The sequence below is a fragment of the Tupaia chinensis genome, unplaced genomic scaffold (assembly GCF_000334495.1).
Source record: "Tupaia chinensis unplaced genomic scaffold, TupChi_1.0 Scaffold000063_1, whole genome shotgun sequence".
Lineage (NCBI taxonomy): Eukaryota > Metazoa > Chordata > Mammalia > Scandentia > Tupaiidae > Tupaia > Tupaia belangeri.
The window spans coordinates 8,943,729-8,968,365 of NW_006159521.1; the positions used below are offsets into that span (position 1 = coordinate 8,943,729).

The 24,637-nt window shown below is 39.4% G+C and overlaps 1 protein-coding gene across 2 annotated transcripts in view; it reads right to left on the reverse strand.

Annotated features, from left to right (window-relative positions):
• Positions 1-24,637, reverse strand: part of LOC102472465 (myocardial zonula adherens protein) — a 163,462-nt gene that overhangs the window by 42,423 nt on the left and 96,402 nt on the right. For both annotated transcript variants that reach the window (XM_006141784.3, XM_006141783.3), the window contains exons 11-12: positions 18,777-18,860; positions 2,840-2,940 (exon numbers count right to left, since the gene is read on the reverse strand). In XM_006141784.3, the coding sequence (XP_006141846.1) occupies positions 2,840-2,940; positions 18,777-18,860 (185 nt within the window). The remainder of the gene's footprint in view (positions 1-2,839; positions 2,941-18,776; positions 18,861-24,637) is intronic.

A 24,637-nucleotide genomic window follows, 5' to 3' on the forward strand; every position in this document is an offset into this window, starting at 1 on the left:
TTGCCCAGGGCTGGGTTCAGGTAGCTGCTGGCTGGGCAAGTAACCTTGGCAGCCTGTCTCCCCTACACGGTTGAGCCGATTGCAGAAGAGCAAGAATGAGCCTTAATACTTACATTGATCTAAAACATTCTAGAGGCTATTCAAAAATAATGCTAGAAAACACTATGGAATCCTTCAATAGGTGCAAGTTCAAAGTCCAAGCAAGAGCCAGGAATTTTGCTGGAACATACACGACCCAACAAAGTAACTCTAACTCATTGAGTATTGTCAGATCCCAAGTATACCACACTGAGACACAGAAGGCCTGGTTCTAGCTCTGATGGTGGCTTCCAGTGAATCACTTGATCTCTCTGGACTTCAATTTTGGTATCTACAAAACATGTGGATTAAACTAGACCAGGGTTTCCCCATTTGTTTCAAGCCATAGAACTCTTTACACAAACAAAATATTACCTGAACCCAACAAACAAAGCAAAAGCTAACTTGGGACCAGAAGTTGGGGTAATGGCTATGTTTGCTGGACTCCCATGTAGTTGACTGTGGTTCCAGTCCCGGACCCGGTGGCTTAAACTCATGTCAGGCATGTGTGTGTGTGTGTACCCAAGATCCTGAGAGGAGATTGGAGGAGAAGGGATTGCAGCATGGCCATCCCCCCTGGGGGATTATTTCTCGCTTTCTGTCTCTCTCTGTCTTTCTGGTGAGTGCACACACCCTATAGCAATAACCTCTCCAAAAAAAAGCTAACTCTCTCAGGTTGTTCTGCAGTGGGAAGTAGGTCCCATAAGCCCTCACTATCTGTCCTCACGCCTTCCCCCAGCCATCCTGAGGCCTGTGCAGGAGCCCTACTCAGAGCCAGGGAGCACTAAGAACCACAGGAGGAAAATTCCTACCCCAAGTTAGTGCTAAAGATCCCTGTGCCCGTCACCACCCAGATCTGCCTGGCCCCTTCCACATAGTAGGCACTTCATAAATATTTGTGAGGAAACGAATGAAATATTATTCCGCCTTTTCGGAAATGTGGATATGTAGTTTTCATTTCCTCTGCTGATTGACCTAGGTAGTTAAAGTGCTGAGATGGATCCTGGGGGAAACGAAATGCTACATTTATGGAAAAGCTGCTTTCTGATACTGAAGTGGCTTCCAAGTTCACTGTGGCCATAAGTTAAGGGTCTGTCAGCACTTCCATTATGAAAACCGCTTTGTGGTTTCATAACTTAGCCATAAAAGTTTGCTGCAGGCTATACTTGGGCATACAAATTGAAAAGCTTGTTTTAAGCCAAAATATGGGAATTAGAAAACAAAAAAATTTATTGGTTTCAGACATAGTTTTGTACCCATCTTAGCCAAACAAGATTTATTATGTGGGCAATTAGAGTGGACTAAGCCACTTGGTTCTTGAAAAATAAAAATGGGGGGAAATGGCCAAATTGTTTATATTTCAAACAAGGTCCCTGAACACAATCGATCATTTTTTAGGATTATATTTTCATCATGTATTTTGTACCACAAATTATGAGACCCAGAGTCTATTTACATATTCTCGCTCTCCTTTTTTTTTCTAACATTTTCTTATTAATTATATCAGAGTGGTAAAATCTACCTTTTTTGTTTTTTTACTAGAAGGCAAGTAATAAGAACAATGTCAAACAAAGGGCTGAATGATGCTTTACAAAGTTTTTTTGAGAACAGGGAGTGACTCGTTGTAATGAACAAGAAGACAATATCAGCAATGAATAAAAGTAAGTAAAGCGGGGCAATGAGGACTTATTTATTATAGGTTAGAACTGCAGAGACATGAGACATGACCTGGTCAAACTGATGACTATACCTGCCTTAAGGCCCCCACCTGCTAGGTAGAAGGACTAGAATCAGGTATTCTACATCCTGGCTTGATGAAGGACTCGTCACTGCTTCCGTCCCAGATGTAACCGTTCAAAGTTCCAGGATTCGACATTTTTCTAGACTACTAATGTCCAGTTCGGCACACATGAATGCCCCTGCTTACACAAGAATCCGTTCTCTTGCACTAGGATAACAAGCATTTTGTGACTTTGATGATCTAAATCACAAGTCACATGTCATTAGCATCTTGTTGTAAACTTGCTTTGTGTCCTTCTTAGGCCGACTACAGAGGTGAGGCCCTAGAAACGGTGAGTCAGTTACCAAAGACAGGTTACTGCGACACAGGCCTTAATCCCACTAGAGAGAGAAACAGGCAGGAGACAATGGAGTAGCTTAACAATGAACAAGTTAGTCTTCTAGCTCAGAAACACTACCGAATGAGCAAGGTTACAGTTATCCCGCATCTGCTGATGACTAAAGCAGAAAGTTTGCTCAACAAGACTCTGCTGCAGTGCTGGGTAACAGATGGATTTCGCTCAAGAGTTGACTGTCCTTCTTCCCTGTTACTAAAGCACCTTGCATGACCCTCGCTCTGCGGCAAATGTCTGCCTGCATCAGTCTTTCTCCTTCTAGACTGCACTCTGGGGCTGGAACCAAGTCTTATTCCTCCCTGGGTCCCAACTATCTAGCCAGGGAAGGTACTCAACAGTCCTTTACTGAACGAAGGAATGGATGATCAGACGAACAGATACACGCACTCACTGAGTGGGCCCGTCCCTCTCTGAGGAAGCTTGCGCAGGCTTCTTGACTATCCTCTCTACCCCGCACAATGTCTCCGCTCCCACACAAACCGGTCAGACCCCTAGGCAGCCACCATGTAGCTCTACAGAATTATTTTTGATAGAAAGAATGCAGTCCTGTTAATAACAGCCCAGTAAAGTGTTTTCGTTAAGTCAAAGAGGAATTTGAGTGAGAAAAACAGGAAATTCCTAAATACCTGGGTAGAAGGTCACAGCCCACTCCGATCTCTCTGGTTTCCACTTCAGTCTTGGGCTGGGTTTCTATTAAATAGTCCAACCTGCTTTGTAGTTCATTATTCTAGAAACAGATATAAAACATGCTTTTAGTAACATGTTTTCCCCCAAATACACTTGATACAATGATATTATCTGACCCCTCTCCCTGCCAGGACATGGCTATCAATCATGATTAATTTATTGAACATCTCTTACACAATTGTGTTGACCGATCACTTACAGTTTTCTGTGCATACATATGCATATCCACCCAATTTTACAAAAATGAAAACAAGCAAAATATCTTAATTTAGACTATAGCCTGCTTTACTTAAGCTAACAGTTTGTTACATATCTTCCCATGTTTATTAGTTTTCTTTTTATGCTAACAAACTACTTTAATTGGTTCATAGTATTCTGTTGTAGGGACGTACATTATTTAACTAGTCTCATATTGATGGGCATTTAGATATTTATTGCTTTCTTCGCCATTATAAATAAGGCACAGCTCAACTTTTAATGCTGCCTCATTAAACTATAAACTGTTTAAGTCTATTAATTTAATTTAGTGGGAAATACCTCTATAACGTAATAATTAGTATTTCATAGGTGTGGAAAATTCAGAATCTCAAACATATAAAGCAGAACAAGCTCCCTGGGATTAAAATTAGCATGCTAAAAAGGTCTCCCCCCGCCCCCCGCCCCAGGTCAGAGCCAAACATTACATAAGTTGATGATTATATGCTCAGGAGTTGGAAATCTGTCCCACAGGGAAAATGAAGGGCAAAGGAGCAAGAGAGGTGAGGATATCAAAATGAAAATACATGAAATGGGGTGGTGCCTGACACTAAAAGGGCAAAAACACAGAAATATTTGGAAAGAGGTCAACAGCAGTTATCTCTGTGTGTTGACATTTTGGATGACTTTTTTAAAAAGTTCTTCTACACATTTTCTGTTATGTTAGACTGAATTTTTATGAGGCAACGACCATGTCTATCTTCCTGGTTGTATTCTCAAAGCATGGCAGGTAGGAGACCTACATATTTGTTAACTAACTAATTAAAATGTATAAGTAAATGCTTTTACAATGAGCATAATTAGAGAAAGATGAAAGGATTTGTCTTTTGTTCTTTGTAAGTTGAAGCTGAGGCAGAGGCACTATTCTAAGAGACTAGATAACACCTGAAAGTTGACAAGTTCCGTGGAGGGCCAGTCTGTAGTGTATTGGTTAAGTGCTATCCACTGGGAGCTAGATCTCACATAACAGACCACAGTTCAAACTCTAGCCCCAGCAGTTGAAAAAATAAATAAATAAACAGGCTGGGCACATGTGGATACTTGCTCAACATCTCAACACAGTGGAGAAATGGAGGAGAAAAGATTGTGGCATGACCACACCCCATTAGGGGATTCTCTTGTTCTCTCTCTCTCTCTTTTTCTCTCTCTTGTGTGTGCACATACAGGCACACATACCCTCTGGCAATAAAAGTTATTATTTTTTTAATTCTATGGAAACAGAAGCCCATTTGTTTTGAATGAAAGAAAGTGGGTTATAGCTCAGTAGCTTCTGCCCTGAGTGGGTGCTACCCCTCACAGCAGTAGTTCTTCTGTAACTCCTAGTTTATGGATCTCTTCTGATAAACAGGAAGCAGTGTGAAGAAAGAGAATGCATTCCAGATTCCCCAGCAGCTAGGACAGATCTACAGATCCCAACCGCTCATTGGATCCTCGATATGGACAAATGCTGGCTCACTGCCAGGGGACACCAATATTTCCCAGCAATATTTGGATTCTCCTATTCACGAGTAAAGAAAAAGGCAGAGAAAGTCCATAACTTTATCTCTTTTCAATGCGAAGATTTTAATCATGAGGATTTCAAAGAATTCTGGGTCTGGAGCTATAGTTAGGGAGTTTTCAAATATGCCCCAATTGATACACAATAGAAAGTAAACAAGTAGCCCTAAAATCTTTGCTCTGTTTCATGGAACTCTATATGTGCACATCAATCACCCATAAAAATCCAGAAGTAAAATGTTTAATATCAATGAAAATATAATGCAATCAGTAAAACAAAAAATAATATTGCATATGTACTATATTTCAGGCAGCACATGAAATTAGGTGAGAGGAGGTAGATAGCAGTTTAAAAAACATGGCATGATTTGCAACCTGCAAGCAGTTCAGTCTTGCAGGGCTACACACAAGTGAGCAGAAAAGAGCAAAACAACGTGGTAAGTACCATTCCAGAAGGACCTGAAGAAAAAGAGAGAACTGAGAAGAGACGTCTAACTCAAAATGGAGCAAGGAAATGGAATTCCTGGAGTGAAAGAGAATAAGAAAATGGAAAGGTGATGAATTTTCCAACATCGTGAAAACATACAGGGTTGAAAAAAGGCACCTCACTGCCCTGTTCAGGTGGGTAGGAGTTAGTTATGAAGGGCCATGTGGGCCATTGCAGGGAGTTAAAACCCAGTCCAATAAGTGCAAAGTCAGCACCAGACTTACTCTAATCAATTGGTTCTAAGTGAAAAGCTGGATAAGGGGAAGGTAAGACTAAAGATAAGGAAGAGCAGTCTGGAAGACCATTGCAATTATCCAGCTGGAAGAGCGAGAGCTGCGGTCCCAGTAGAGGAGCACGTGCTCAAGACCCAGATCCTGCTGCAGATGACAGCGATGCACTCTTGAGTAAGAGATGAAAACACCCGACTCCATCTCTAGAGATTTGAGCAAAGACAGGCAAGTTTTGGAGGGGAGGTTAAACTTGGAGCAAGGAATGTTTGGCAAAGATTCTCTGTATTCTCTGGGTCTTCTCTGTTTTATCTATTATTCCACGTGCGGTTTTTCCCTGAGGGCAGCACATTCACGGTGGTGGCAGCACAGATATGGGACAACTTCGATGCAAAGGCCTCCTTTCTGGTTGAAGATACCAGAAGAAGGAGCCCAGGACTAACTTGGGGAGCGCTCAATTAGTAAGGGGGAGCTAAGAAAAGGAGAGTCAAAGTAGGGAGAAACCCCAAATTCTATATATGGACTCAACCTGTCTCTGAGAGACTTCTGCACAATGTATTTGAGGAGCAAACTAAAAGAAGTTTGCAGCTAAGGTGTAAAGAACGGAACCGAGAACTGAGTGGTCATCTATCATAGGCATGGGATGGGACAGGTAGGTCTAACCAAATTCATTGCCTTTGTAAACAGCAAACTTAATACTCTTCAAAATAATAAAAAATAGAATCTAAAGCCTGCATAATAGCATATTCACTATGCTCAGTTTATCATCCAAAATTACTTGGCATACGAAAAGTCAGGAAAAGATGACCCATTCCCAAAGGAAAGAAAATCAATCTGATGTGATCCAGGTGTTGACATCTTCAGATCAGAACTTTGTAAAAAATTACTACTTATTTAATTCTACTTTATTATTATTATTATTATTATCATTATTTATATGGTGAGAGAGAAAGAGAGAAAGGGAAGGTGAGAAAGCAAGCTGCCTGGTCTGGGACACTTGAATCACATTTGGCCATGTGGGAATCCAGGGCCTTTAACCATCATGCCACCTGTCAGCCCCCAGATAAAAACATTAATGCAGCTATTAAAACTATGTTCAATGAGGCAAAGACAAATATGTTTACAATTAATAAAGCAGCTTAAAAAAAAAAAAACCCTGAACTGTAAGAAAGAACAAAACAGAAATCTGAGAACAGAAAAGTATCACATCTGAAATTTAAAAAAAAAAAATTTGCTAGATTGACTTAGAAAAGAATGATGATGATAAAAGAAGGAGTCAGTAAGCTTGAAGATATATTAAGACTGGGGCCAGCAGGTTAAAGCATTGGACACTCCTACATTGGCAACCATGGTTGGAGTTCCAGACCCAGTGGCTTGCTTTCTCATGTTCTCTCTCTCTCTCTCTCTGGTCAAGTTAAAATAAATAATGAATAAATACAATTAAGTGTGTGTGTGTGTGTGTGTGTCTGGTCAAATTAAAATAAATGAATGAATAAAGAAAATTAAATAAGCAATTTTTAAAAAACTTCATTAATACTAATAAACCAACAAAAATAGGATAAAGAAGAGACTAAAAACAATAAATGGAGGGGCAGACAGTGGTACAGTAATGGCATAGCTTAATCCACTCAGGAAGTTCCTGGTGTGTGACCCAGAACCCTGTGCACATGGGGTGTGTTCATGCATACCCATGATCTGGGCTGTCTGAGGCTACGGGTGGTAGGTTGTGACAAGAGGACCATGTTGGGGGTACCTGTCTCTCTGTTTCTTTTTCTTTCTTTGTGTGTATCCCTCTCTCATGGAAGAAATAAACTTTTTTAAAGAAAGCAAAAAATGAATGAAATTGCATGAAAATTTGGGACAATTTTTTTAAGAGAGATTTTTGCTACAGAGTGTGTGCGCTTGCCAGAGAGATAGACAGAAAATGAGAAATCCTCCCCCAGGGGGGTGGCCATGTCACAATCTATTCTCCTCTTGGGATTTTGGGCACATATGCACACACGCCAGGTGAGCTTGAAGCCGACGTGTCCAGGACTCAAACTGCGGTCTGCCCTGTGGGAGTCCAGTGAGGTAATCATTACACCATCTGCTGGTCCCAGGGACAATTTTTAAAAGACTAAGAAAAGAATACCAGTATTAAAGGGGCTAGGACGATGGGACAGTAGTGAAATGCACTGCTCTGTGAGGCTGATCCACATGGGAAGGTTTCAAGTTCAAGCGTGGAGACCTCCCTGAGTAGTCCAGCACAGGCATGCCTGTAATATGGAACTAGCTGAAACTGGGAGTGAACTGCAGCAGCAGGACACTGTTAGGACACTGTCTCTCTCTTTCTCTTCAGAGAGAGAAAGAAAAACTTTTTTTTTTTTTTTTTTGGAGAGGTTTTTGCTATAGGCCGCGGGCACTCGCCAGACCGACAGAGAGACAGAAAGCAAGAAATCACCCCCCAGGGGGATGGCCACGCCGCAATCCCTTCTCCTCCGTTCTCCTCTCAGGATCTTGGGCACGCACACACACACGCCCAGCGTGAGTTTTAAGCCACTGGGTCCGGGACGCGAACCGCGGTGGACTACGTGAGAGTCCAGTGACATAGCCATTACGCTAACTGCTGGTCCCAAGAAAGAAAAACTTTCTAAAAAAAAAAAAAAGCATCATGGGGAGGCCAGCAGGTGGTGAGGTGTTTAAGATGCTAGATTTCCACATGGCCAACCATGGTTCAAGTCTCAAAGGTAGTGGCTTGAAAATTATGTCAGGCATGTGTGTGTGTGTGCCCCAAACCCAGGAGGACAAGGCATAAAGAACTGAACTGAGAACTGAGTTCTAGAGAAGGGAGTCCAGGGTGACCCTCACCCCTGGGGGTGATTTCTCACTTTTGCTATCTCTGTTTCTCTCCAGTGAATACACGCTTCCTATAGCAAAAATCTTAAAACAAGATAAATATCTTGGATGTGTTTCTTTCTTTCTTCTTTTCTCTTTCTTTTTGATGTATATATATATACAAAGAGGGAGAGAGAGAGAGAGAATGTATTATGATATATATCATATATGAAATATAACATATATATTATATATAACATATACATATAATAGATGATGGCTGTTTTATCACTCACTCGTGTTCTTTGTTGAACATGATGATAGTGGTATTATCTTGGATTTGATTATTACATACTCCAAACATGCTTTGAAAAAATCCATATTATATCCCATAAAGATGTATAAAAATTAATTGTAACAAGAAATTATAAAATAACAAAAAATTAATTATATTACACAACCTATTGGTATAAAGACAAATATTATATATTAAAACATTTGCTTTAACTTCAAAAATAAAAGTATATTGGCATCACAGAAAGAGAGAAATTAAAAATCAAAGTTGACTGAAAAAAATCTCAAATTTGGAGAAAGGCATATCCTTTACAAAAATTCAAGAAGCTCAGCCACCAGAGAGGGGAACTATCATTTGAATTTCTAGATGTCTAATTGGAAACGATCAAAACCAGCAACATTGAGTACAGTAGAAAATAACTGTAATCTAGATCTTTATATAAGGGGACTTTGAAAAGTCTGTGGAAATGACAAAAAAATTATTATTTTTTTCTATTTCTATGAAGAATGTTGCTAGCATTTTAAGAGAAATTGTATTGAATTTGTAGATCATTTTGGGCGATATCAACATTTTAACTATATTAATTCTCCCAATCTATCAACAAGAGATATCTTCCTATTTTTTGTGTGAGTCTTTTTCAATTTGTTTCTTCAGTCTTTTATAGTTTTCATAGTAGAAAATTTTCTTTTCCTAAGTTATATTTATTCCTAGGTACTTCATTTTTTGCGTGACTAATGTAACGCTGGATACCTGCTCTAAAAAACAAACTACAGGGACCAGCAGATGGCATAATGGTTACATTGCTGGATTCCCACATAGTCAACCACTTTTCAAGTCCCAGACCTCGTGGCTTAAAACTCATGCGGGGAGCATGTACATGCATGCCCAAAAGGAGAATGGATTGCAGCAAGGCCATCCCCCGGGGGGATGATTTCTCGCTTTCTCTCTCTCTCTCTCTCTCTCTCTCTCTCTGGCACGCACATGTGCCCTGTAACAAAAATCTCTCTTAAAAAAACCCACCATACTCCACAGTAGTACAAATATGTACAATTATATGCAATTCAGAAATTAAAATAAAAAGTTTGTGGGAAAACTGAATTAAAGAACAAGTGTATTTTGGTGGAAGAAAATTGAATTCCATGCATAATTTTTCATAATATGCATTTCCTATGAACTTTAAAATTTTTTTATTATTCTTATTTTTTTAAACATTAGATTGCTTTATATAATTTGGCTTGTAAAGAGAATTTGCCCAACATAAAATACACCTCAAACCAGTCCAGTTGAGAATACCATTCACATTATCATCAACAGGTAATAAACCATTTCTGTGTCCCACAAATGTCTTCCTCTCTATTTTTTCTCCCTGATTTCCTTCCCTATACTCTTCCTTTCTCCTGCCCTCCTTCCACACTGTCTCCCTGTGAACTTTTTAAAGAACCCTTATATTGGGACCAGCAGGTAGCATAGTGGTTGAGGAACTGGACGCCCACATGGCTGCCTGCAGTTCAAGTCCCAGACCTGGCAGCATGAAACTCACGCTGGGCACATGAACATGCATGCCCAAAATCCTAAAAGAAGAATAGAAGAGAAGGGACTGTGGTGTGGCCACCCCCCACAAGGGATAACTTCTTGCTTTCTCTCACTTTCTCTTGCTTTCTCTTCTTGCTTTCTCCAGTGAGTCCACACACCCTATAGCAAAAATCGCTCTTAAAAAAATTGAAAATAAATAAATAAGACCCCTCGTATTAACAAAGGTTAACCAACATTTCATAATGAAAAAATCAATTCATCTCAAAGAGAGAACAATTAGAAATGTGTATGTACCTAATAACAGAGCTTCAAAATACATAAAGTAAAAACCGACAGAATTAAAAAAGAAATAGTTAATTCTAACATCTCTCTCTCTCTCAGTAATTGATAGGACTATTACACAAAACCCAGGAAAAACATAAGTTATCCAAACAATTTTATCAACTATCTAAATATAATCAGTATATATAGAACAGACAAAGCAACAGTAGAAAAAGATATGTATATATGTATAGATTTCACAATATTTAATTGAAAGAAACCATATGCTGGGCCATAAAACAAGTCCAAATAAATTTGAAAGAATTAAAACCATACAAAGTATGTTCTCTGACCATAACTGTATTAAATTGGAAAAAAAAAACAATAAGATATCTAGGAAAAATCTCAAATATTTGGAAGTTAAACCACATACTTCTAAAAAATTCATAAATCAAAGAAAAATCTCGAGGGAAATTATAAAATATTTTGTACAGGATGATCAAAGCTTGTGGGATGTAGCTGAAGCAGAGATTAGAAAGACATTTATAACTTTAAAGGCTTGTATTTTAAAAATAAAAAGGGTCTAAAATCAATGACTTAAGGTTTCACCTCAAGAAGAGGGAAGAAGAAAAAAGGTATCAGAAAATAATTAAAGGAATTCATCTTTTTGAAGAAATTTTTTATTTAACTTTATATTATTAATTATTATTTTCCAGTTTGATCAGAGAGAGACAGAGAGAGGGAAAGTGAGAAAGCAAGCCACCAGGTCCAGGACTTGAACTGCAGTTGGCCATGTGGGAGTCCAGCACTCCCAACCACCACACCACCTGCCAGTGCCAGGAAGGAATTAATTAATCAGAGCAAAATCAGATGTTAGAGAAAACTTACAAAGCCAAAGCTATTTTAATTTATTTAAAAAATAAGCTTGCTAGCTCTCTGGCTAGAATAACCAAAGAAAAGCACGCAAATCACATATCAGAAATGAAAGAGATGTCAAATAGAAAGAACTGGAGATTTGTGTGGGAAAAAGACTATTAGCCCTTCAAACAAAATACAAAACTTAACTCAAAATGGATCTTCTAAATGAAAAAAGAAAAACTGCAAAATTCTTAGAGGAAACCACAAGAGAAAGTATTTGTAACCTTGTAATAATTAAAGGTTTCTTAGGATATAAGAAGTATAAGCCATAAAATAAAAAAGAATGATTCACTAAACTTTATTAAATATAATACCTGGGTCAGTTGCTGGCATGGAGGTTAAGACAGGTGGATCCCACACAGCCAGCTGACCAGTTTGAGTCCAAAACCCAGCAGCAGTTTCAAAAATGTGCCAGGTACACGCATGTGCATGTCCAAAATGCTAAAAGAAGAATGCAGGAGAAGGGACTGCAGTGTGGCCATCCCGCAAGGGGTGATTTCTCACTTTTTTCTTCTCTCTCTGTCTCGCTCTGGCAAGCACATATGCCTTAGAGCAAAAACTAAAATAAATAAATAAATAAATAAATAAACAAACAAATACACTAAAAATGCAAAATAAGCTTATTTGACAGTATCATTTTAAAAAAATGAAAAAGCAAGTCACAGAATGGGGGGAAATGTACTCATATCTAACAACGAACTGGAATCCAGAATATGTAAATCACTCTACAACTCAATAGTAAGAAAACTAAAAACTTGGTAAAATAATGGACAATAATATGAACAGATGCTTCAAAAAAACAAGACACACAAATGGTTGCTGAAAAAGAAGGAGGAAGGAAGAGAATGGAAGAAAAGAGAAAAGATGCTCAACATCAGTAGTCACCCAGGAAATGGCAAATTCAAACCACGAGATACCATTACACACCTCCTAGAATGGCTACATGACAAAGACAGGTGATACTAAACTTGGGTGAGGACGGGGAAAAACTAGTATTCTCAAACTGCTGGTAGGAATGTAAAATGCTGCAACCTCTTTGGAAAACCTGATAGTTTCTTTAAAAGTTAAACCTATATCTACCCTATACCTATCCTATATCCCAGCTTAGGACACGACTCAGAATTTACCCAAGAGAAATAAAAACACGTGTCCATACAATGTCTTGTACAGCAGTGTTCATAGCAGGTTTTTACACTAGGCTAAACTGGAAACAACAACTCCAGGGTACAAGAGGAGAAGGATAAACTGTTATGTAATCACACAATGGAATACTGCTCTGCAACAAGAAGAAATGCACACAAGTTAGATGCACCTCAAATCATTATGCTAAGTGAAAAGCTAGACAGAAATGAGCCCATATTGTATGAGCCCCTTCATATAAAATGCAAACAAATCTACAATGACAAAGAATGATTAAAAAAAAATGACCTCTCCCCCAGGAAAAGATCGTGGATGGCCTGGGGAGTGAACAGCAATGTAGAACGCAACAGGAAGCAGAACCTTTTGGGGTGGATAGAAACGTTCTGCACTGGAGTCTGGCAGTGGTTTCACAAGAGCACACAACTGTCACTACTCACGGAATTATACACTTGATATAAATGCAGCTTGTTCCTGTAAATTAATACACAGCAAAAGTGGCAAGCATAAAATAAAAGATGATGAGAGTCCAAACATGGGCAATAAGAGGAATGCTAGAAAGGTGACACAGATTTAAACCATACTTTAAAAAAAATAAAATTAGCAGGATTTGAGACAGTAAAACAAAACCTATCTCTCAGTTTTGTAGTACATGACCAAAGTGGAATGACAAAGAACAGCCTCAGACTCCTGCCTGGACCCTGCTCCAAGAAAGATTCTTCCAGGATGGAGAATCAAGTTGCAAGGGTTTCCTGCTTTCAAATACCACCACCTTGTGTTTATATGTGTAATGAATACCACTCAGTGGCTTGGGAGGCTTGTGTGCCTTCCAGGAAGGAAGAACCCAGAGTAGCACTCCTGGGCATTTTTTTTGGAAATTATGACACAAATGTATGACAGTTCTTCCTCCTCCAACTCCCTCAGGCCCAGGGGAGTGAGCAGCCAGAGCTGTAGCACTTACACTAAACAAGAATGCATGTCCAATAAAATGTGTATGAGGAACTCTGGTGGCTGGTGCTGCTGCCCCGATATTACACAGGAAAATTAATAATAGTCCCAAGAACGCGTGACAGACATGTTGAGAGGTTTATGTACCACACAACACACATTAAACACAGGATGGACAAAACCAAGACATTTGACTCCTTCCCTCTAACTTTTGAATTCAGCTGTAAATTTAGAATTTTTAGCAGAGAAAAATGTAATGGAATCTGAATGAGTTTCAGAAAGCTTATCAACCTTAGGAAGATATATGCTTGTAATTTTAGTTTAAGAACATTTTCAATATGGGCGAGAGGGAATGAGATATTTATTCTCCAGAAGGTGAGAAAACGGAAAAAAAAAAAAAAAAAAAAAAGAACAAGAAAAAAGAATGGCCATAATTTTGTTATCACAGAGATTTTAAGTCAGTTGATAGAAATATAGTCCAACAGGGCAAGGTTAGAACAAGCTTTCAGGAACCTGGTGTTAGGGTGGAAGTAGAGATGTAAGATCTAATGAGTGTAAACATAGGTAAATTCAAATGATGAATCAAGTTAATCCACATTCTCTATTTTAAAATAAAAGAAAGGTTCTAGATTGTTATCTGTGGCCTAAGAAAGGATCTGGCCTTTTCTGAGCCCAGATACCAGCAGTAGAGTGTTATCTTAGACCACATGTCCAATGTCCTAATATGCTTTGGGAAAAAAGAAAAGTCAACAAAGTTCACAAACATTAAGATTAAAGTAATCCCTAAAATGATCTAAGCCCTCTTAGATCCCTCCTCCTTTTCCCCTTTTAAAGATAAAGTACAATAACTTAGCCCAAATTGTTGGTTGAATGATTTGCCCAAGGTCATACCCAGATAATAGCAAAGTATAGATAAGAATATATAAGTCTCCAATATGCTGAAGAATCAAGAAAGAATGAACATTTATCAGTCTTTTACATTGTTCCAAGCATAGTTCAAAGTATTTTGCATACCTTATTTCATTTAATCATAAAAACAAAGAAAATCCTTCTAAGTGGGTATGATTATCCCTATTTTGCAAATACCCAAACTGAAGTTCAGAGAGATAAAAGTCAGTTAACTAGCTTAGCTCAGCTTGTGAATGGAGGTGTCAGGATATAAATGCAGAACACTTAGACAAAACTACAAGTTTTATTAATGGTGTATTAATAAAATTTTAACAATAGGATTTCCAGGGGAAAAATGTCCTGGTTGGTGGTGGATGCCAATTTCCATGGTGTAAAGACTCCCTCCATTGCTAATTTCAAGCTACCAACATGACATCATTGAATTCAGAGAGAAGAGGTGCATACTACAAGCTTTCATGAGCAAGGGTGAGACAGCACCAGCACAACACTGGATAGCCCACACAGTCCTGATATCCACAGCTCACAAAGGAGCTAAAATGTTTCTGGAGGACAGGTAGGACTGAACTGAGGACGTATGTATGACATCATTAAATTCAGAGAGGAGAAGAGGTACGTACTACAAGCTTTCATGAGCAAGGGTGAGACAGCACCAGCACAACACTGGATAGCCCACACAGTCCTGATATCCACAGCACACAAAGGAGCTAAAATGTTTCTGGAGGACAGGTAGGACTGAACTGAGGACGTATGTATGAACCAAGGCTGTTCAGATTACAACTAAGAAAGAACTCTTCTTTAAAACCATCAGCATTATGACAAGGAGGGGCACAGACGTGATCGATAAATCCTCAAATACCACCTGGGCATCTAGCCAGGACAAATAATAAGAAAAATTATCTCTATAAGATAATCAGCTTAGGACACTCAAACTCCAGGTTCTCAATGCCTGTGAAGTCTAGAAACATTGGTACCAATTGCTAAGAAGCTAGGCTATTGCTAGACTAGCCTCACTCTTCCGGGATGAACCCCTCAGGCTGCTGTAGGCAAAAGGACTTCCATGCCCTACAGCCTCCAGGTAGGATCTGGCCCATCCAAGCCCCACTCATGTTCACCTCCAAGTGAAATTCTCTCACTAGATTCTCACACAGCTGAATTTAATGATGGTCTCCAACCCTGAGAATGAGTGAAAGAATGATTCCTTATGAGAACTGGCTATAAATCCGAAATATAAAGCAATGACAATAAAAGGCATCTCTGGGACCCAGGCCATGAAAGAAACAGTAATCACAATTGACATTTACTATTGTACAAGCCAAGTACTTTTGTAATCATTTAAGTATTAACTAATCTATGCCTAGTAACAACTCTAAGGAAAGAATACCTCTTGACAGAAAGGGTTCCCATTTTCAAGTGAGCAAACTAAGGCATGGAACAGTTAGGTAACTTGTTTAAGAACACATAACTAGTAAGAGGCAGAGCTGAGTTTTTGTCTGTTTGTTTTAAGAGAAATTTTTTGCTACAGGGCACATAGGTTTGCTGGAGAGACAGAGAAACGGGAAGCAAAAATTCACACCCCCAGGGGATGGCCACTCTGCAATCCCTTCTCCTTGATTCTCATCTCAGGATTTTGGGCATGCATGCACACACACCTGGCATGAATTTAAGCCACCGGGTCCAGGACTCGAACCACAGTTGACTATGTGAGAGTCGAGCGACGTAACCATTATGCCATCTGCTGGTGCCCAAAGTTGAGATTTTAACTCAACCAGTCTGGCTCCAGAGTCTATAATTAATCCCTTAATTAATGGTACCCACTGTATTAATAAGAAAGGATATAGCAGATTAGCAGATTAATTCATCAGAACCTTTTAAAGATATCAGAAACACCATCACTAGCATCATTATGGTTTAAGGTATGTAATGGAAAGTCATGGCATAAAACTGGCTTGTGGGGCTGCCCATAGAGCAGTGTAAGGGCTATGGATCCCATAGGGCTAACCACAGTTGGAATCCTGGTCTAAGCAGCTAGAAAAACACCAGAAGGCAGTCCCTGTGTGGCTTGGTAATGCCACAAATCCCATCTCTTCCACCTCTTCCTCCTTTAGCAGTTTTGGTCATATGGGCACACTCACTCAGTATGTTTTTCAAGTCACTGGGTTCCGAACTCAAACAGCACTATCAGCCATGTGAAATCCAACCACCCTAACCACTATGCCATGGGCTGGCCTCATACTTCTTCTTATAGAATATTAATTCTATGTTTGTTTATAAAGTTTTTATATTGAGTTAGAAAGAATAACAAAAGGAGGGACCAGCAGGTAGCATAATGGTTATGTCACTGGACTCCCACGTGGCTGACTGCAGTTCGATTCCCAGACCTGGCGGCTTAAAACTCATGCCACGCATGTGTTCATGTGTGTCCAAAATCCCAATAGAAGAATGAAGGAGAAGGGATCACGGTGTGCCCATCCTCCCTGAAGGATGATTTCTCGCTTTCTGTCTCTCTGTTTCTCTGGAGAGTACATGCAAACTATAGCAAAAATCTCTAAAAAGAAAAGAAAAAGAAATAACAAAATGAAATGTAAATGAGTTTGCCCTGGATTTCAGGGCCCATTGAAAGACAGTTCAGCCTTGGTAGTCACTCAACAACCAGGTAGAAAGATAGGCAGCAATTTGCTGGCCATATACAACTAGCAAGGGACAATAGTCAGCAGCGTGTCTAAATAAGTCAAATAGCCAGAGGAAAACCAGCCCCCAAACTTAATCTCTCATCTTCTCGGAGATGAGATCTTTATGTGGCCCAAGTAAGTATGACAGCACATTAGTAAGGAATATGTAAGTGTTCAATAGAGCAAAGGCCAGGCCGATGTATCACAATGACCAGGAGTTCTGTGTCTGAATCATTTGGGAGAAGTCACATACTCCTGCGGCCCAACCAAGAATCTGTGCGGGTGGCAGGGTGACCTCCTGCCTCTCCTGTCTGTATCTCTTTCCTCTCTCATGGAACTATACTCCCCCTGGACACACGGACTTCCAGCAGGACACTCACTCTCTGACGGTCACCGGGAAGGGTGTGATTCCTCTCACAGGAAACTAAAATTGCAGAAGGAACTCTCACACACAGACATGTTCCTTCACAGTGCTGGGCTGGACCAAGTAACCATAGAGTGGGAGAAAGAAGTAGGGACCGGAAAATACCCATTTATTCAGCTTCAAGAGAATGAGATTCTTGGGGCTTGATTCTGATACCAGATCCCTATGGGCCAGGAGGGACTTCTGGTTGTAACTGTCGCAGTCTCTCTTCTCCCCTGATAAAAGTGAAGACCCAGCTCATCACCCCTGTGAGCATGGAGGTTAAGAACTCAGGGTCCGAATTCAGGCTTACCCATAATCTTGGGCAGGTTCCCTAATATCCTTGAATCTCAGTCTCCTCACCCATAAAATGGGAGAACTAGAATGTAACTCCAAGGGCATCTCTTTTAATAATGAGAGAAAAATAAGCTAAAGATTACAGAGTGTTTATTATGTGTCCAACTTTTTTTATGCATTGTCATTTCACTGTCAAACACATAGGTACCGTGATGACCCCCATTTTATAAGTATAAGAACCTTCCCCTGAATCACCGGCTAATAAGAAGCAGATCCAGGGTTCAAACTTGGGTAAGTCTCATTCCACTCTTCTGTGTTATTCAGAGCTACACAGAAAACAACGAAGTGCCCAGCAGACAGCAGGTGCTTAATAAATGTCATTTCTTCCCTTTCTCCTTACTTCATCACTGTCTCCTGGGCTGTCTCACTGGAAGGACTGTAATGGGGAACATAGACAAGGACAAGTGCTTGGCAAACCAGCTCTTCAAAAGTCTCCAAAGGAAGTGGCTCAAGGCCAAGCCCTTAATAAAGAGCCTTCAGAGCAAGTAGATTTGGGCTTCTCCTTCTATTAATACGGATCCACTGATGGCTCTTCCATCCCTATTCTTTCTGTGCAACCTACACAAAATCACCAAATGACTTTCAAGAAGCCAGAAAGTCAAGAATATTACGCATCTTAAAGTTTCATGTGAAATGAGATCACCTCTGAAATGTAACAGCGGAGCACTGGAGACAGAGCCTGTCTTTCAGTTCGACCCTGGCATTTATGAAGCTGGGTGGTCCTGAGCAAAACCACCTGCCTTCTCTGTGTCTCTGGTTTTTCATTTGTTAATACACAGCTAATAATCCTTGTCTTGCCTATCTCAATGTGGCTGAGAGAACTGAGTGAGGAACGTATATGAAAATACTTGACAATTTATGAAGCACTATGCAAATGGGGGGGAATTATCAGTATTCATCAACTGATTATCAGATTTGCTAAGAAAATTCTTGAACGAGAAAAACTGGAGCCAAAAAGCAGGCGTAAGCATCAAGCTGGAATGAGAGTCAGCTGGTAAAGAAAAACTGGCTGTCAGAACCTCATTTTCAGTGCTGGCAGTTAACCTTCAATCAATTTTATAAGGCCAGGAAACAGCCATATTTTTAATTCAGTGTCCGTGGCAGGCTCAGCATTGGGAAATTTAATGGTAGTGAAGACACCAACTTAAAGAAACACAGCTTCTTACCTCTCCTTCTAAAAATGAGATCTTTTCTAAAAGCTGCAATATCAAGAGCTGTTTCTGCTGCACCTTTTTCTTTAATGATTCAATCTAGAAAGAAGCAAATTGAAAACTGTTAGTCAAGGATGTAGAATTGCATAAGTACAAGTTTATCAACAGGAAGAGATGCCTTCAGTTGTCATTTAAACAGAGTCCACACATGGGTTCTGTGCGTCTCACAGAACAGTGTTACCAGGCGATGGCTCCACTTTGAGGGACTCTGTGACCTAGTAAACTTGGGGTATGACATAATTTTAGAGTCATGGATCATAAGTTTTTTTAACTCAACATTTTTAATACTGATTTCTGTGTTTAACCCTTACCAACACCCCCACAGTACTTCCAGAGAACATACTTTGGGAAATGCAGAAAAATAATTTTCTATAAAAAATGATTACTCAGCTTGAATTTATAAGGTAGTCTATATTTCAAACATTCTGTTCTAGTATTCCTTTTAATATTCATATTTGTTCAACCAACTGCCGAAAGTTTTGGTTTGGTAAAAGGATTGTTAAAAGTATTGCTAAAAGTATTCATGAAATTCAGAGATGGAGGAGGTATATACAGCCTGAAATAAGCAGAAATGGCTTCCTAAATAGACTTGTGCTGGGCTTTCATTTTGTTTATATAACGCATTCTATCTTGGACTACTCTTTTTTTTTTTAATTTAACTTTATTTTTATTTCTTTATTTCTATTTGACTGGGGGAGAGGGGTAAACGGAGAAAGTGAGAAAGCAAGCTGCCAGGCCTGAGACTCGAACTGTGGTCAGCCATGTGGGAGTCCAGCACCTTAACCACCATGCCACCTGACAGTCCCTTGGACTACTCTTTAATAGGCATGTATAACTTCTCTTTAGATAAACCAGTTCCCTAAAAGCAGGAACCTGGGTACTCTGCAGCAGGCCATCACTTAGCTAATAGTGGGATCGTTGGTAATTTTAATGCACAAGTTAATGTTCTAACAATCTTGTGTATTAACTTTGAGCAATCATTTTTTTTAAAATCCCTCACAGTGTAAAATGACACAATTCCTATGCAAGAGAACCTAGCAATATCTTTTAACAATAGATACACAGCTACCCTTTGACTCAGCAGCCTCATTTCCAGTAATAGACCCCAAGATACACTGGCAAAAATATGAAATGACTTGGACACAGGATTTTTGTTCTTTAAAAAACACAAAACAGGGCAGGTGCTGTAGCCTCATGGTTAAGGGAGCCAGATCCCACATGGCCAACCAAAATTCAAATCTGGACCAAAGAGACTTAAAAAACATGCCTGGTATGCGTGCATGCATGCCTGAAGTCCGAAGAAGATGGAGAAATGGAGGAGATAGATTGCAGTGGACCATGCCCCATTGGAGAGGCGCATTCCTCCTTCTCTGTCTTTGTCTCTCTGGGGAGTGTGTATGCCCTCAGACACACACATATATTCTCACATACAACAGAAATCCCATCAGTAGGGCTATCAGCAATGGCACACTGGTGATACGATGCTCTGTGAGGCTGTCCCCCTTGGGCAGGTAATAGATTCTTGTCCAGAGACCTCCTTGTGTACAGAGGGCATACATGCATGTGCTCATGACCCAAGCTAGCTGAGGCTGGGGTGGATTGTGGTATGGAGACTCTGCTAGGGATGCCAGTTCTCCTCCTCTCCTCTCCTCTCCTCTCCTCTCCTCTCCTCTCCTCTCCTCTCCCCCCCCCTCCCCTCCCCTCTCCTCTCTCCTTCTTTCTCTCTCTCTCTCTCTCTCTCTCTCTCATAGAAGAAATAAGATTTTTTAAAAAAGTTTGAAAAAGAAAGGAAACTCCATCAATAAGTGGCTGATTAAATAAACCATGGTACTGAACTATACTAGAAGTCTATATGACCTTTAAAAAAATGAAGATCTTGGGATCAGCAGTTGACGTAATGGCTATGTCACTGGACTCCCATATAGTCAACTGCAGTTCAAGTCCCGGACCCAGTTGCTTAAACCCACACCAGGCGCGTGTGCATGCCTGCCCAAGATCCTGTGAGGAGAATGGCGGAAAAGAGATTGCAGCATGGCCATCCTCCTGGGGAGTGATTTCTCGCTTTCTGTCTCTCTGTCTCTCTGACTTTCTGGCATGCACAAGTGCCTTATAGCAAAAAACTCTCCAAAAATAAAAAGAAGCTATCTAAAACACAGATACAATTTAACATAATGTATACATGGTATGCTAGTTTTGATGTAAAACAGCTGGGGATATATGAAGGTATATGTACTTGCAAAAAGAAACACTGGAAAAACAAACCCTAATTACTAAGAAATAGGAGAGGGAGGAACTTAGGTGGGGAGACAGATGGAAAAGACTTTTTTAATAACTTGTTACACAGGCTTAACTCTGAAAGTATTTTACAGATTGAAAAAATAAAATTAAGCCAGAAAGAAAAAATATAAACCTTAAAAGTTAAAAAAAAAAAAAAACCTGACATGAAGAAACTTAACATATATCAAACTGGTTAAAAAAAAATCAAGTGTAAAAACAAAGGAATTTGACTACATATTTTTAGAAATATGTTCCAAGGATACAGAGCTGCAAAGAAATATCTCATTCACTAGGAAAACTGTCAGTAGTAATGTTGGTGTTATTATTTTGAAACTATCTGATATATATATTGGAGTATAATGATACTTGGAACCAAGATTTTTACTGTAAGAAATCAAAATACAAGTATGAAATCAAAGAAGTAAAGAAAAGTTTCGTTACATGAGAAATGACATCAGTACGGACTCATAATCTTTTTTTTTTTTTTTTTGGTTAAAATATGTATACCTACTCTGTCCACTGAGAATGCTTAGAAACAGTAAGAATATAATACATCTGGATTGTGTTCTCCAAATTAAAAAAATAGAGCATTGTGGAGGAATGGCCCGTACTAGGAGACAAAAACAAACTACAGGAACCTGAGATGCTGGCTGTGCCTGGAAACAAAGACCTGAAGGGTCTTCCCTTGGGCCATGGATGGCACAACCTGAGCATCATAAGAATAATGAATGCAGGCCAGCAGGTGGTGTAGTGATTAAGACATGGAATTCATGTGGTCGACTGGTTTGAGTCCTGGACCCAGCGGCTTGAAACTCACACCAGGTGTGTGTGCGTGCATGCCCAAAATCCCACAAGGAGAATGGAAGAGTAGGGATTTCACCATGGCCATCCTCCCTAAGGGGAGGGCTGATTTCTCACTTTCTCTCTCTCTGTCTCTCCAGTGAGCACACATGCCCCAATAGCAAACATCTCTAAATAATAATAATAATAATAATGAATGTAATTGAGTAAAACAGAAAGAACACATAATATTAAAGAACATGAGTACATTATAATCTTTTTGTTTTCTTTCTTTTTTCCTTCCTTCCTTCCTTCCAAGGGGAGGGCTGATTTCTCGCTTTCTCTCTCTCTGTCTCTCCAGTGAGCACACATGCCCCAATAGCAAACATCTCTAAATAATAATAATAATAATAATGAATGTAATTGAGTAAAACAGAAAGAACACATAATATTAAAGAACATGAGTACATTATAATCTTTTTGTTTTCTTTCTTTTTTCCTTCCTTCCTTCCTTCCTTCTTTCCTTCCTTCCTTCCTTTCTTCCTTCTTTTCTTTCTTTTTTTTTTTTTAATTTCCAGAGGGTACAAGCACTCACCATAGAGGAGAGAGAGAGAGAGAACCCCTGAATGGGGCATGGTCATACCACAATCCCTTCTCCTCTATTTCTTCCACCTGTTGGGATTTGGGGCATGTATTTACAGGTAAGGAAAAAAAAAAATAAGTGGTAAAAAATAAGTGAGCCCTAAAACTTGAAAACAAACTGAAAAGAAATCTAGGAGGGAGGCGAGGAGGTACATGGAAGTTCTAGATAAGGAGATTTTAAAAACTGACAACCAAATGTAAACATAATGTATACTTGTTGAAACAAAACTTCAGTAATCCAAAAATTTTATTATAAATATTAAATGTATAGGAACTGTCATTAATTTTGTTAAGTGTAATGATGGCATACGGTCATATAAGAAAAAGTTCCCATGTTTTAGAGATGCACAGTGAAATATATAGAAAAAATGCAGAATGTCTGTGCCTTGCTTTAAAATACTGCATAAAGGGAGAAATGAAGAGGGAAAGAAAGAGACGGTAAAGTAGATATGGCCAATCTTGCTCTTTGTTGGATCTGGGTAATGAATCTCAGGGCTTAATGGATTAATCTCTCTGTGTTCTCGGTGCACTTGGCATCCTCATTATAAAATATTTTAAATTCCATGTGGTATCAAAAAATATAATCCCCTGACTTGAAAAGAAAATCATACCAAATAGACTCTAATAAGAAACACACTTAAGAGGAAAATGTCCAGTGTTGGTAATTATGAAAGAAATGACCAAAACGAAAACAGTAACAAGTTACCCTTTAATACCTCTTAAATTTACCCCAAACTATTGACTGCAGAAACCAGTGTTGGCAGGGCTGGGAGAGACAGCCACTGTCATGTGTTGCAGGTGGCACTGTAAATTAGAATGACCCTTTAGGCAATTTAGCAATAAATATTAAGAGCCATAAAGCTGTTCATACCCTTTGACCCACTAATCCCACTCCTGGGAATTTATCCTAAGGATATAATTCAAACATAGGAAAAAAGCTATATATATAAAGATGTTCTTGCTCTCATTATTTATAATAGAGAGAAAATGGAAATAACCTTAATGTCCAGCACTAAAGGAATGGGTAATAAATTATAGTATATCAATTTGATGGAGTACATTACACAAACACTAAAAACCATTGCAAAATGGAAAAGTGTTTACAAAAAGCCTCAAGAGTTAGAAAAACAAAAGCTTACAATGATGAAAGTAAAAGCTGGAAGAGCAGTTTGATAAGTGATACAGCTCTGAGGCTGAAGTGGGAGTGTGGGGGAAAAGATGTTTGTTTTATGTAAATTTCCTATAAATTTTGCAGAAATAATTTTCAAAAATCATCCTCCTAGTGGGTTTCTTTTTTCATTCCTTTCTGCAGTTTTAAGATTTTTTTTTTAAGTTTATTTATTTCCTCTATGGACAAGAGACAACACCCTCAACAGGGTTTTGATCCTACAATCACCCCAGCCTCAGTCAGTCCCAGATCATGGCCACGTGCATGCCCAGGGTACTCAGAGGGATCTCCAGACTTGAGCCCAGAACCTTTTAATGTGGGTCAGACTCAAACAGTATCAGGTTTTCCTGCAGCACCGCTGTCTGTCTCCCTGTATTAAGATTTTTTAAAACTAACTTTTAGTGCCAGCTAGTGGCATGATGGTTAAGATGCTGCATCCCACATAGCCAAGGAAGCAGTTTGAATCCAGACTCAGTGGTTTGGAAAGCATGCTGGGTGCATTTGTGTGCGTGCCTAAAATCCTGAATGGAAAATGAAGGAGAGAAGATTGTGGCATGGTCATCCCCCTTGGGGTGTGCTTTCTCTTCACCTCTCTCTCTCTGTCTCTCCTTCTCTCTCTGCATGTGCCCTGCAGCAAATTAAAACTACAACTACAACAAAAACTGACTTTTAAAATATTTAAAGGAGAGGCAAAATGAATACTAAAATTAACTAAGAAGTTCCAAGAAGGTCAAGGGTAATATTTAATCGAATAACATGAAAAGTGATTTCACATACATCAGTCTCACGACCTCTGAAGGATTCAGGGTGGTCTGTGAGTCAGGGAAGCAGGAGATGCAGGGTAGGAACATGCTAAGAAACAGCTCGGAGGAAGACACAAAGGATCCTGCTGCTCACAGTCTCCTACATTTTAGTTTAGAAACATAAATCAATAACAGGCAAAGACATT